The sequence below is a fragment of the Emydura macquarii genome, unplaced genomic scaffold (assembly GCF_026122565.2).
Source record: "Emydura macquarii macquarii isolate MOO-44397 ecotype Brisbane River unplaced genomic scaffold, CSIRO-AGI_Emac_v2 contig_2676, whole genome shotgun sequence".
NCBI lineage: Eukaryota > Metazoa > Chordata > Testudines > Chelidae > Emydura > Emydura macquarii.
In genome coordinates, this window is record NW_027132813.1 from 39,169,510 (window position 1) to 39,183,781 (window position 14,272).

General features: G+C 45.7%; 1 protein-coding gene across 2 annotated transcripts in view; it reads right to left on the reverse strand.

The window, feature by feature from the left end:
- The window catches only part of SPRED2 (sprouty related EVH1 domain containing 2), a 90,310-nt gene that overhangs the window by 21,289 nt on the left and 54,749 nt on the right, over window positions 1-14,272 (reverse strand). For both annotated transcript variants that reach the window (XM_067565263.1, XM_067565264.1), the window contains exons 2-4: window positions 12,823-13,000; window positions 11,710-11,878; window positions 3,575-3,639 (exon numbers count right to left, since the gene is read on the reverse strand). In XM_067565263.1, the coding sequence (XP_067421364.1) occupies window positions 3,575-3,639; window positions 11,710-11,878; window positions 12,823-13,000 (412 nt within the window). The remainder of the gene's footprint in view (window positions 1-3,574; window positions 3,640-11,709; window positions 11,879-12,822; window positions 13,001-14,272) is intronic.

Consider the following 14,272-nt stretch of genomic DNA (forward strand, 5'->3'; position numbering starts at 1 on the left):
GCTAGCCTTACTCAGATTGCATCTCTTCAGAGGACAATTTATAATATAACAGGGACAGGTGAAATTTATTTGCAAACATATGGAAAACATTTATGGATTCTAGTGAGGGTCTGGAATTAAAGTAATACTACTATACATTGTTAAGACGACTCCTAAATGAATGATTAATCTTTAAAAGAAGCATTTTACACACAAACCAGTCATTTGTTTATGTAGTCTTTTGGGGTGTTTTGTTTTCTGTTCTGTTTAGGTATGGCTTTGGCTTTCAGTGCCGGAGGGAGGGAGGAAAAATTTATCAAATAATTATAGGCCTAATTACCCACCCCCTTCCACTTCACCTCCAAGCATACTATTTACTACCATACATAGTCCCACTGAAGTCAACAGAATTAAGCATGGTACAAGCACATACCCCGTGTATCCATTGCAAGGATCAGGCTTTAGTGCCTATCTGTATTAGGGATTTTGCACTGATGTAATTACACTGGTAATTTAAACTATCAGTGTAGACATACCTCAAACTGGAGTAAACCACGCTGGTGCAACTCTGTTTTAAGAGCAGTGCAACTAGACTGGGGTTTTGCATGGGTGTAGCCACATTGATACAAATATCCTCAATATATACAGGTCCCTAGACTGACCAGATTATGGTTTTGGGATATTCAGAAGGATTTAAATGACTTTGAAAATCAATTGGACTTGTACTCTTACATCATTTAGGCACTTCTGAAAAGCTCATTATAGATATTTTTTTTAAAAGTTATTAAGGTTTTATAAAATATATAAATACTCTCAAAAAAGAAGTAATGCATCTTTCATCTTGCAGCACAGCGGAAACTAAACTCGAATGGCAGCAGCAGTATTGTTCCCGAAACTTCTGCAGTGGCTGGGAAAACGGATGCATGGGAGTTTAAGAGTCATGCAAGAGAATGATGATGGCATCCTACTAGTGCACCAAACACAGGTTATTTTCTTTCAGTTTTAAAGGACTAAACAGTAAGCCAAAAACTAACCAAAACACAATTTTTTGGCCTGACAAGGCCCCTTAACTCCACCATCATAAATCAGGGCCCCCAAATGAGACAAACCACAAATTAACAGCCCAAAGCCTCTTAAAAATACCAGAGGGGGAGAGTTCAAGTTTGAGTTCTTTTACTCACTTGGGCACCCAAAGAGGGACATTGTGACACTAAACACTCATTGACTTTTGGAGCAATACAATAAACAAACCGTGAACAGACAGCTTAAACGGTGTGCAGAGTAGTCAGTCATGACACAAATGCTTTCCTATTTTACAAGTACTATGGATTACATGAGATTCAATATTATAGGGTCAACAGAGTGGCACAGAAACAGCCTAGAGGCTATCAACAGCTACTAAAGACAATCCAAAGCATAGCCATCTGCAGCTAGTGAAAAATGGCCTTGGTCCTTGGAAACCCAAATACCTGGCAACCTTGACAACACATTGTGTTGTTGAGAGTGCTGCCAGACAGGTTGAAACAGAAGAACCTGAGACATAAACTTCCCCCATTCATCTTAAGTGGATGCTAATCAGAACTAAGTTTTGACTACTTGCATACTAACATTATCAATAAAGGTAGCCTGAAGTACACCACACAGCTTGAATGTTTCAGATGTAATTATATGAAAGAGATAAACCTTGGGTCCCCAACTCTCCCCACCAAGTCTGAAGGTGCACACGAATAACCCATCACTGTAGTGATAATATTTGTATACCTCAGTGGGGTCAAGACGGGAAAAGAATTAGTTTATTTTTCAGTTCTGGCTTTTAACTTTGAATGTAGGATTAAAGATATAATAAAGTAGCTGGTGCACAAATTATCCAGCTTTCCTAACACAAACAACAGCCAACATTTGTTCCTATGTAAAAACCAAAGCATCCCAACTTTATGTTCATCTAGAATTTAGATATGGGCCGAAACCTAAATATTATGGACAAAAACATGGGAGTTTTTAAGGCCTCAGTTATTTGTGTGGATCTATCTGGTCCCTTGACAAATTGGATTGATTTTAAGAATCTCCTTAACTATTTTCCATATTTCCCTTTAAAGCAATTAAAGAGAAATATAAATCTCATGTTCATTTGACAGCTTCAATATCTCTAATGCAGCTAACAAAACTGACCTATGCCTGTCTAAATGACAAGTTTTGAGTACCTCCACTTTACAACAAATGCTCAAAAGCAATACACAAGTCTGGAGATAGGTCATGCATTTCAAACTGCACTAGAACATTGTTTGCAAGGATCTTGTAACTTTTGTAACAAAAGAGAAAAGCACTCCGGCTCCAGAGGCCCTCTCCCATCTCAGATTCTATAAATCACTTCTGGCAGGTAGCTGGGAAGCAGCTGCTAATGATAGTTTTGCTCTGGAGCACAGGAAGTCACCTTTTAACCCTGCCTGCTGTTGTTTGTCTCTTAGAACTGTGACAAAAGAACAGATGTGAACAACATGCCAACTGTCATGAGGATCTGGTCAAAACACTACAGGAAACCTGTCCAGACCCACATCATGCTGACCTAATGGAAGCTCAGCTAAATTAATCTCAAGCTACCTTTCAGCTTTGCATTCTCCCCTCACCTCTGACATCCACAGGATTTGACTGAATGTTTCCTGCTCAATTATCCTAGATATACAGAAGCAGCACATTTTTGAAATGAGAAATAAGTGAAATATTTTCACACTTTCACAGCAATGAAATACAGTGTTAAAGTATATTTGTTACTTCTACCTTTGGATTCTGAAGAAATCCACCTTTAACCCTCCGCTTTCTCCAGTGTTTTTCAACAAACAATTAATTTATAACTTAAGAAAAGTGTGTGCAATATTGGAGCTGAGCAAATAATTTGATTAATTTATCTTTTTTCTGCCCATGGAATAATATCCATAACCAGCCTGAAATTTCATTTGATATATATTCATTCAACTTTTGAATACGGAACAGGTACACTGTCTTCCTTTGTTTTGGGTAAGCTCCAGACACATTTTAGATGCTGCCACAAAATAAAATAAGAAACAACAATTATAAACAACAACAAATACTAATGGACAGCTGACTTTCTATGGTTGCTATTGGTCAGGTAAGTCACAAGGTCTGGCTTGCTTCCTCATTTGAATAAGCTTGCATGGACTTTTGATGTTAATACTTGCACAAGCAAATTTAAAATTCAGTTTTCCTGAATAACCACAAACATGACTTCAAAATTTGATTGTTACTGGCATGTTTTTTGGCAATCAGTGTTGCTAAACTTAGCAAACAGCTAACACAAAAGGAGCATGAACTCCACCAAAGCCAAGTCATTTGAAAAGTAAACATATGTTTGATTTTTTGGGGGCATTATTTACTCAGCTCTCTGACACTATGAACATTTGGCTCTACATTGTGATACTACTACGCTGATGACAATGGGAGGATTTTAAGGCCGAATCTTCTTTTGAGCCGGGGAAGGCAAAAAGATGAACAGAGAAATGTCACTTACAGACATATATTTCAAAATTGTTCAAGTGAACCACAGTGCAAAGGAGAACAATTTCCAACTAACTTTACTTACTGTGAAGACATCATCATCACCAATCTCAGCCTCATTGTGGATTGTTGAAGAGGAAGTAGTAGATCCTGGAAAAACATGATTAAAATATATGACATTTCTATACATCATATTTTTTTCAGTTAAAAACTGGTGGATTTTATTTGGGTATTGACTACTGTGATTATCATGATGAACATTCTCCAGATGAATAAAACCAACACAATAAAATTATGAACTGAGCAAGTGGTACTAAATTAACAAGAAAAAAGAAAAATAGGTCTATTGCTAGATAGGTTAGAAAGGTGACATCGAGAAAAGAGTTCCTTGAACTGATATTGTATGGCTGCCGTACAATTAGAGGATGGCAGAATAATGATAAACACTTACAATTATATAGCATTTTCAATTTCAAAATGTGATAAAAGTATAATGAATGAACATCCAGGGCTTCCACTAATGTAAATCAATGGAGCAACACTGCATTACATCAAGGTAAGCATCTGAACCCTGAAGTCAGATTTTATTATTGCTTTTACTAACTAACTCACACACACACACACACACACACACACACACACACACACACACACACACACACACACACACACACACACACACACACACACACACACGGCTGAATCAGAAAGGGAAGCAACTAACTATTCTGAAGAATTTTTGTGTTAAAAGGTATTTGTCAGAGAGCCATCTCTCTCCTTCTCACCTCCACACATGTAAAAACAGGGTTACTTACCAGTAACTGTTGTTCTTCAAGATGTATTTCTCATATCCATTCCAATATAGGTGAGTGCGCGCCCCGTGCACTGGTTCCCGGAACTTTTTTCCCCTTAGCAAGCCCCATAGTGCCGGCTCAGATGCCCCCTGGAGTGCTGCGCTCATGCCGCGGTATATGAGGTGCTGCCGGCCCTGCGGGCCCTCAGTCCCTTCTTTCGGCTGACTCCGACAGCAGTGGCGGAGGGTGGGTGTGAAATGGATATGAGCAACACATCTCGAAGAACAACAGTTACTGGTAAGTAACCCTGTTTTCTACTTTGAGTGATTGCTCATATCCATTCCAATATAGGTGATTAAATAGCCATACCCTGGAGCTGGGTAGGAGTCAGCGTCGAGCTACTCTCATCAGCACGGCCCTGCCAAAGGCCGCGTCCTCTCTCGCCTGCTGCATGATGGCATAGTGGGACGTGAAGGTGTGGACCGACGACCAGGTGGCTGCTTTGCAGATGTCTTGCAGGGGCACTCGTTCCAGGAAGGCTGCCAACTTGGCCCGGGCTCTGGTTGAGTGTGCTGACACAGCTCCTGGAAGTGGCACCTTCGCCTGCTCGTAGCAGGTCCCGATGCAGGCGGTGATCCAGGCGGAGATGCGTTGGGTGGAGACAGGTGAGCCCTTCATCCAGTCCGCCACTGCCACTAAAGCTGTGTTGACTTCCGGAATGGCCACATCCGCTCAATGTAGTAGGCCCGGGCTCGTTTCACGTCCAGCGAGTGCCATCTCCGCTCCTCCTCCAACCCGTGCGGTTTAGGAAAGAACACGGGGAGGAAGATATCCTGGTAATAATGAAACTGATACACCACCTTAGGCAGGAAGGCTGGGTGGGGTCTCAGCCGCACCTTGTCTTTATAAAAGACGGTGTAGGGGGGCTCCGAGGTCAAAGCTCTTATCTCGGAGACCCTCCTAGCCAATGTAATGGCCACCAGGAAGGCTAACTTCATGAGAGGACGAGCAGCAGGCATGTAGCCATGGGCTCAAGGGGGGTCCCGTCAGAGTGGCGAGGACCAGGTTCAAATCCCAGGGAGGCACCGGGTCGCGGACCTGCATGTATAGCCTCTCCACCCCTTTAATGAACCTGACTGACATGGGGTGCAAGAATAATGACCTCCCTTCCATCGGCTGGTGGAAGGCCGAGATGGCTGCCAGGTGCACCTTCAAGGAAGCCAGTGCTAGACCCTGGAGCTTCAGATGGAGCAGGTACTCCAAAATCGCCTGTATGGGCTAAAAGCTCGGTGGGATACCCCGGGACTCCGCCCAACAGGTAAAACGCTTCCAGTTGGCCCAGTACACCACCGGAGTGGAAGGTTTTCTGCTACCCAGCAGAATCTGTTGGACCTGCACCGAGCAGGATCTCTCTCCCTCCGTCAGCCACAGAGTCTCCATGCCATCAGGTGGAGGGAGTCCAGGTCCAGGTGCAGCAGGCGACCCTGGTCCTGGGAGAGCAGGTCATAATGCCTCGGAAGTGGCACTGGCGGGGCGATGGAAAGGTCCAGCAACATGCTGAACCAGTGCTGTCTGGGCCAGGCTAGGCGATCAGTATGATGTCCGCTTCGTCCCTCTTGATCTTCAAGAGGACTTTGGGCAGGAGTAGAATGAGGGGAAATGCGTACATCAGGGTCCCCGTCCAGTCTATGAGGAACGTGTCAGAGATGGAGCCCAGCTAGTGACCCCGGAGAGAGCAGAACCTCGGGCACTTCTTGTTCCAGGACAACGTGAACAGGTCCAGTTGGGGAACACCCCACTTGCGGAAAATGGAAATCACCACCTTTGGGTGCAGTGAGCAGTTGTGGCGGAGGAGAAACGACCTGCTGAGGCGGTCCGCCTCGTTGTTCCTGACCCCCGGGAGGTGAGAGGCAGATTTGTGGAAGTCGTGCCTCACCACAAAAGTCCCAAAGTCGAACGGCCTCCTGGCAAAGCGCCGAGGAGCGTGCGCCCCCCCCTTCCCCCCCCGGCCTGTTCATGTAAAGCATGGCCGCTGTGTTGTCTGTGAGGACCTGCACCGTCCTGCCCCTCAGAAATCTGAGGAACACCTTGCAGGCCAGGTGGACTGCCCTGAGCTCCCTGACGTTGATGTGAAGATACCTCTCCTCTGCCGACCAGAGCCCCTGGGTGCTGAGGTTGCTGCTGATGTGGGCCCCCCAGCCCGCATCTGAGGCATCTGTGATGAGTGTTACCAATGGTGCCAAGTCTCTGAAGAGGACTCCCCTGAGTACCACCCCTGCGTCCCTCCACCAGTTCAGGGAGGTCAGGACCTGAGTGGGAATGGTGACCACCCTGATCAAGGAGTGCCTGGCTGGTGCATACACCGAGGCTAACCATGCCTGGAGAGGCCTGAGCTTGAGGCAAGCCAGCCTCACCATGTATGTACAGGTCGCCATGTGTCCCAACAGCTGAAGGCAGTGCCTGGCTGTCGTAGTGGGGGATCTGTGGAGATTGTCCATTACGGCAACCATCGCCTCGAAGCGAGATTGTGGGAGGAAGGCTCTGGCCTGGGTGGCGTCCAGGGTGGCCCCAATGAAGTCTATGTGCTGCACCGGGGTGAGAGTAGACTTCTGCTCATTGACAAGCAGCCCCAGTCTGGTGCACGTCACACAGGTGAGAGCCACGCTGTTTCTCACGTGGGCCCTGGACTTGCCCCGAATCAGCCAGTCGTCCAGGTAGGGGAAGATCTGAACCCCTCTGTGGCGCAGGTGTGCCACCAGCACTGCCATGCATTTTGTAAACACCCTGGGGGTGGACAAGAGGCCAAAGGGTAGGGCCAAGAACTGGTAGTGGCAGCCAGCTACCACAAACCGGAGGAAACATCTGTGACTGGGGAGGATGGAAATGTGGAAATATGCATCCTTTAAGTCAAGGGAAGCATATCCCCTGGATCCAGAGTGGGAATGATGGAGGCTAGGGAAACCATATGGAATCTGAGGTGTTTGATGAATTTGTTCAGACGGCAGAGGTCTAATATGGGCCTCAGGCCCCCCTTTGCCTTGGGTATAAGGAAATATCTTGAGTAGAACCCCTTCCCCCTTTCCTGTGGAGGAACCGCTTCCACAGCCCCGAGGAGGAGGAGGGATTTCACCTCCTATATGAGGAGTCACTCATGAGAGGGGTCCCTGAAGAGGGACAGAGTAGGGGGAGAGTTCGGGGAGAAGACCGTGAGCTGAAGGGCATAGCCCTTGAGGACTACACCGAGGACCCAACGATCTGAAGTGATGTTTTGCCACTCGGTGTAGTAAGGCCTGAGTCTGATAGAACGGTAGGCTCAGATCCGGGGGAACAGTAAAGGTGCCACCCTCGGGCCACCATCAAATTTGTCTTTTATTGTTCTATCCCTTGGCTGGGCCTTGTTGGGGGTCTGCTGAGGACCCCGAGTGGTCGTGTCGGTTAGGTGCCCTATACCTATCCTGGCTCCTCCTGGGTTGAGCAGGCCTGGGAGGTGGCCTAGGGGCCGGCTGGGGCTGGCGCTGGGCTTGAGGCCGAGACTGACGCCTTGAGGCCTGTGAGGTGTACAGCCCTAGGGATTTGAGGGTGGCTCTCGAGTCCTTCAGGGAGTGAAGTTTATCATTGGTCTTGTCCAAAAAGAGTCCATCCCCATCAAAGGGCAGGTCCTGGATGGACTGTTGGACCTCTTGAGACAACCCCGAGGACTGCAGCTACGAACACTGCCGCATTACAATGGATGAAGCCATGGCCCTGCTAGTGGGATCTGCTGCATCACTAGTCGTTTGTAAAGCAGCCCCTGCGACCGCAGCGCCTTCGTCTATGACCGTCGTGAAGTCCGCTGCTTGGTCCTGTGGCAATCCCTGTGATGTTTATGGCCTCTGCCAGCCCTCGTTGACGACCTGTCCCGAAACGATGTCGATGAGGAGTATTGTTGATGCCAACGCCTGCGGTGCCGGTGAGGGGGCGAGCGGCTGGAGGAGCTGGAATACGACCTCCGCCTCGGTGCCGAGGTCTTGTGACTGCGCTTCCCCTTGGGGACTGGGAGCGGTGCTGGCTGTGATGTCTCAGTGCCAGCTCCGACTCCGAAGACCGTGATCGGCAGTGCGGTGCTCGTGTTGCTGTCGGTTCCGAATCTTTCGGCACTGGGATCCTTGCCGGACTACGGACCGGGGATCTGGACCGGTGCCGTTGTGCCTCTGTCAGTGCCGGGATCCATGCCAGGCAATGTGCCGGGCTACGTTCTGGGGATCTGGACCGGCACGGCTTGGTTGTCTCCTTGGGTGCAAGGATCCGCGCCGGGCTACGTGCCGGGGATCTGGACTGGTGCCAGGTATGTCGGGTCTCCTCAGGCACCAGGATCCGCGCCAGGGATCTGGACCGGTGCCAAGCACATGCCTGGGGGATCGATGCCGTACTGGACTTGGTACTGGGGTGCAAGATCTGGAACTGCTACCCCTGCGCAAGGCGGAACTGTATTGGCGTCACCACGTGCGCGAACCGCTAGACCGCCCTCGGTGTCGAGGAGCTCAACTACTCAGAATCGGAGCTGGGAGGGGAGCCCACACTCTCTACCCTCCACGACCATCTGGGGGGAGACTGGGACTCCTGTCTTGACTATCCACCAGGGCTACCCACCGCGGGTTTACCCCAACACACCAATCCCTGCGTCCTCGGCTGAGGGGGGACAGAGGCATGGGCATGCCCATGAGGGCGCATGCCACAGAGAACTCCTCTGGCCTCGATGGCCCTTACAGGGGCGCTCCCCCACCCCCAGGAGTCAGGGGAAACTCCCTGCGGGGAGGTGCCGGTGCTGGAGCACTCTCCACGCCATGTGGCTGGTGCATCTCCTGACTGTCCCCCAGCCGGATGGGCGGTGCGGGGAAGTCCTTGTGGGCGGCATCCTGCCGCTTCTTTCTTTTTGGCACCGTAGTGTGTCGAAGGGTCGACTCCGGTGCCGGTGGGGCGCTCTGCACTGAGGAGACGCTTGGTGCCGTAGGGGATCGCACCGGTTCGGAGTCCAGCCGAAGCACGGACTCCATCAGGACGGCTTTCAAGTGCGCATCTCTCTTTCTGCGTACGCGGCTTGAAGGCCTTGCAGATCTTGCATCTGTCCTTTCGATGCTGCTCTCCGAGGCAACGGTCGTGAGGGTCACTCCCGGGGAATAGCTTGCCACATGCGGCACAGGATTTGAAACCGGCTGAGCCAGGCATGGCCCAACCTTAAGCCCTTGAGCGCTATCTATCTAATCTAACTACTTAACACTAACTACTATGCAAACTTAAGTACTATACTTAACAACTACTTATCTAACAAACAACGGTAGAACAACAGGGAAGCTACTTGCTGAGCAAGAGGCAAATGTTCCAGCAACCGTCATGGGCGGAAAGAAGGAACCAAGGGCCCGCAGGGCTGGCAGCGCTTCATATACCACAGCATGAGCACGGCACTCCAGGGGGCACCTGAGCTGGCCCTACAGGGCTTGCTAAGGGGAAAAAAGTTCCGGGAACCAGTGCATGGGGCGCGCACTCACCTATATTGGAATGGATATGAGCAATCACTCGAAGTAAAACAAAGCATTTAAGAGTTGACAGAAGAACAAAAAAACGGCAAAAGGCAAAATTAAAGGCAAAAATTTTATGCAATGAGAAACGTGCATACACATTCACACCTTAGGTGTGATAGGTTGAAAGCCCAGCCATCAGATCTCCAGGGCTGTGCAAGGTCACAGATACCAAACAGAATTTCTGTAGTTCCGATATTTCAAGAAACAAGCTAAGGATTAAGTTTGTTTATAAGAATAATTGAATGCAGTGAAGCTTCAAGTGCACATGCTGCTTGGTTTTGCTAATTTGACCAGATTTAATAGACGGTACTGAGTCATAGTGACTCAAATCCAAAACTTCAGTGTCTTTCTCTCTCTCTCTCCCTCTATATATATAATAATTTGGATAGCCATATTTGGAAGTTAAGAAAGATTGCATTCATCAAGATCAGTCCGTTCTATTAATGTGATACACACAGATGCACTGATTTTGAACAGTAGCTAAAAAATAGGAGCACAGCTTTAAATGTATACTTGAAACTTGAATTCTACTGTGTTTAACATCATCTTCAGTTCGGCGTTGCTGCCATGTACAGATGTCCTCAAATACCATTCTATCACAATTTCCCTTAAATATAGGGCATATGCATTATTAACCCATTTAGCATCAGTGTGAATTATCCTCTGGAAGATGCCACATTTAATGCTCCAAAGAACTTGCAGTTTAAATGAGACAAACAAGAAAAGGAGTACAGTTCAGCAGCATAGGGCCTAATCCTACTCCCACTGATTTCCACGGTGCAGGGTCAAGCACATAATGCATGGATAATCAGTTGAGAATTAGATCTCATCTCTCAGTGGATCATCATTGAAAGGTCTGATGTCAAGGAGGGAACTGAATGATGAGGGTCGGCATTCCAAGCATAAGGAATGGCATGGAAGAATGGAAAAAGGATGCAGACAAAAAGCACTTGGGTATAATGACAGAGATGTAGGCTAGTATGGAGATGTGCAAGTCCTTATTAATGTTGGGACAGCTACAAATGTTCAAAATTTAAATATCCAAAAATGTAAGGTACTAGATTTTTAGCACACATATTCTAATCTTAATATACTGTTCATATTTACATAATTATTCTAGTCATTCAGAATAAAAGATGGCTTTGGCAGCACAACTATCTATATATAAAATGCCATTTATCAAATAACTGATTAATTATTTTTCACTGAAATGAAAACAAAATAAAGGATAATTTTGAATTGAAGGTACATTTTGATTCTCATTTAATGGCAATATACTGTGAAAAGGAAGTGTTTATGACAACTTCAAAACATGGATAATTTTTTTTTTTAATTAAAATAAAATTTTTAATGGGATAAAAAAAAATGAAGCCTTCAAGCACTACAGTTCTCCAGCTAAACTGAGACTTAAGTTTTGTTTAAGAAAAAATCTTTATGATTATTCAAGTCCATATAGGAATTCATAGTATAAGTTAACAAAATGTATTATGAATATCATGAAATAATTTCCAATGCAGTGTTAGCTGCATGTACAGAAAAGGGATCCAAAAGACAAGATGTGAAATACTTAGTTCTTTTGATAGCTATAGTTAGATCCACAACTGTAATGCATCTTTACAGTTTAGGTCTTGATGGATTAGGCTACATAGGGATTGGAAACACTGAAGAAATGCTTGAGTTAAACTCCTTGCCTCCCCAAGAGACTACTAACCTAATTCTCTATTGAACAAGAACTAACTTTATCTTAAAGGCTAATTGGCAGACTGCAGTAAGAAATGTGAGAAATGCATTCAAGTTAGTTTGAGTCCTGTCTCTGGAACCACTCCTCTGCAAAGAGACAAGCGTAATGCAGACATAAGCTTCAGTACCTTCAATGAGATCTTCAATTGCTTTCCGCACTCCTCTATCAAATGCTCGTGCATCGGCAGGGCTTTGAAAAGTGAGCCCAAACTTCCTGTTGTCAACCTTCCAGTGATGAAATGTAGGATTTGCTTTAGTGTAGACCAAGTCCTTTTTTACAAAGCATTCCAATACCACCTAAAAAGTTTCAGCATAAAAGTAAGGTTACATTTACACATGAAGGGCATCTCTGTCACTTTTGCCCCACAATCTCCCCAACACAAAACAAGCAGGTTATGAATTTGTTACTCTGATCAGAGAATATTCTTTAATATAAAATCATGTCAAAACCAGCAGTAAATGAAATAAACATTTTTAAAATGCCAGCTTTCTTGACAGTAAGACAATATTAAAACTGCACTATACTATCTACTTTCATTTAAACTAGCTTGTTTTCAAACACCTATTATAAGCCTGTACCAAATCGATGAGAGAGATTTTTAAGCTTTTGCATTTTATAATTGGGACCACTCTATCATACCCTCGGAGGAACAAGAAAAACTAAGCAACAGGGACTTAAAACAACAGTTTTTTTTAAACTTCCAATTTATATTTGAAAATAATTTTTATTTGTTTTATTTTGTGCAACAAAAGAAGTCTTCTAAATAAATAGCTATTGGACGGAACTGAGTTTGTCAATTCATAAAAGACAACTTGTCCTCTCATTCTTATTCGACTAGTCCAAACCTTGAATAGCATGCAGCATAAATAATTCATGGTCGTTTTAAAGGCTTGCATTGCATTACTCAGTACACGTGACCAGCTTCATGAATTCTTTACACTTCACTTCTCACATATTCTTATCAGGTCTTAGAAAAATAAATGTGTTAGTTTCATGTTTTAGGAATTAAAGGTGGCCTTTACATATTGCTATTGAACATGCAGCTGCTATTTCAAGGAGAAAAAATGGCAACCTAAAAATTAAGTCATCAATTTATTATTCATTTGTATTAGGATGGGGTTATTTTGCACAATCTGGCTTGGCTTTCAAGTTGTTTTGTTTTGAAACTTCTATAAGAATATGTTGATTTTGGGTAGCTTTCCTAAGAAAACAGACAAAAGTTGAATTAAGGTTATATTACCAGTTTGTCTTTTTGCCTTTCCCCATGGATTAGAAATCCACTTCTTCCATTGCCCTCTGGGTACATGACCTTGCAGACACCAACTCTACTGAGACCACCTCCTTCTTGAGGTAACCATCCCCCACTGGAGTCATCTCGGGTCATAACCACAGCTTTGACTCGCACAATATAGCTGTCACTGTAACGACAACAACAAAACAACTGTGTGAGATCACATATAATCTTACAGGAGTATTATTTATTACGGTATTTAGAAAGCATAGATCTAAACTCCAGGTACTTACACAACAATTTAAAGTTTAATCTGAGGATAAAGATAATTGTCTGTAACAGATGTTCTTTACTGCCACAGTCACTATACAAACAGCAGTAATAGCCTGGACTAATTTTAGGACCGTAATACACAAACTGAACAACACACAATAATCAAGCCTGAAGCCTTTTACCCCAGCCCGTCCAGGAAAGACCTTAATTGGGAGACAAACCTTGCAATGTGCCCCGCAGGCCTACAAATGTGGGCTCTATTGGACTACAAAGGGAAGCAAGTTCCACCCCTTGCTGAAGGGCACCCTGCTAGCCATACCCTCCTGAACGGGGAAAGAACGGTTATTTACCTTGTAACTGTTGTTCTTTGAGATGTGTTGCTCATGTTCATTCAGAATTAGGTGTGTGCACATTGCATGCACTGGTGCCGGAAATTTTTCCCTTAGTGCTATCTGTAGGACCAGCTATAGCGCCCTCTGCAGTGGCGCACGTATGAGCTTGTTTAAAGGGCGCTGCTGGCCCCCCTCCCTCTCAGTTCCTTCTTGCCGGAACTCTGACAGAGGGGATGGCGGGTGGGTTGTAGAATGGACATGAGCAACACATATTGAAGAACAACAGCTACGAGGTAAGTAACAGTTCTTTCTTCTTCGAGCGCTTGCTCATGTCCATTCAGAATTAGGTGACTTACCAGCAGTGCCTCCAGTGGTGGGCAGCTCATAAACGTGATGATTGCAGCACCGCTCTGCCAAACCCAGTGTACTCTCACGCCTGCTGATGGCATAGTGGGACATAAATGTATGGATTGAGGACCATGCAACAGCTCTACATATGTCCTGAATGGGTACATGCGCCAAGAAGGCCACTGAGGATGCCTGCGCCCTTGTCGAGTGGGCGGACAGCGAAGCCAGGACCATGATCTCCACTTGCTTATAACAGGCCTGAATGCAGGCTGTAATCCAGGGCAAGATCCGTTGGGATGACACCGACAATCCCTTTATCCAGTCAGCAATTGCAACGAAGAGCTGTGTGGAGCAGCGGAAAGGTCCGGTCCTCTCAACATAGAAAGCCAATGTCCTCCTGACATTGGAGATGCCTTTCCTCATTAGATCCATGAGGTTTTTGGATAGAACACTGGCAGAAATGTGTCCTGGTTAACATGGAAGTGGGAAACAACCTTTAGCAGGAA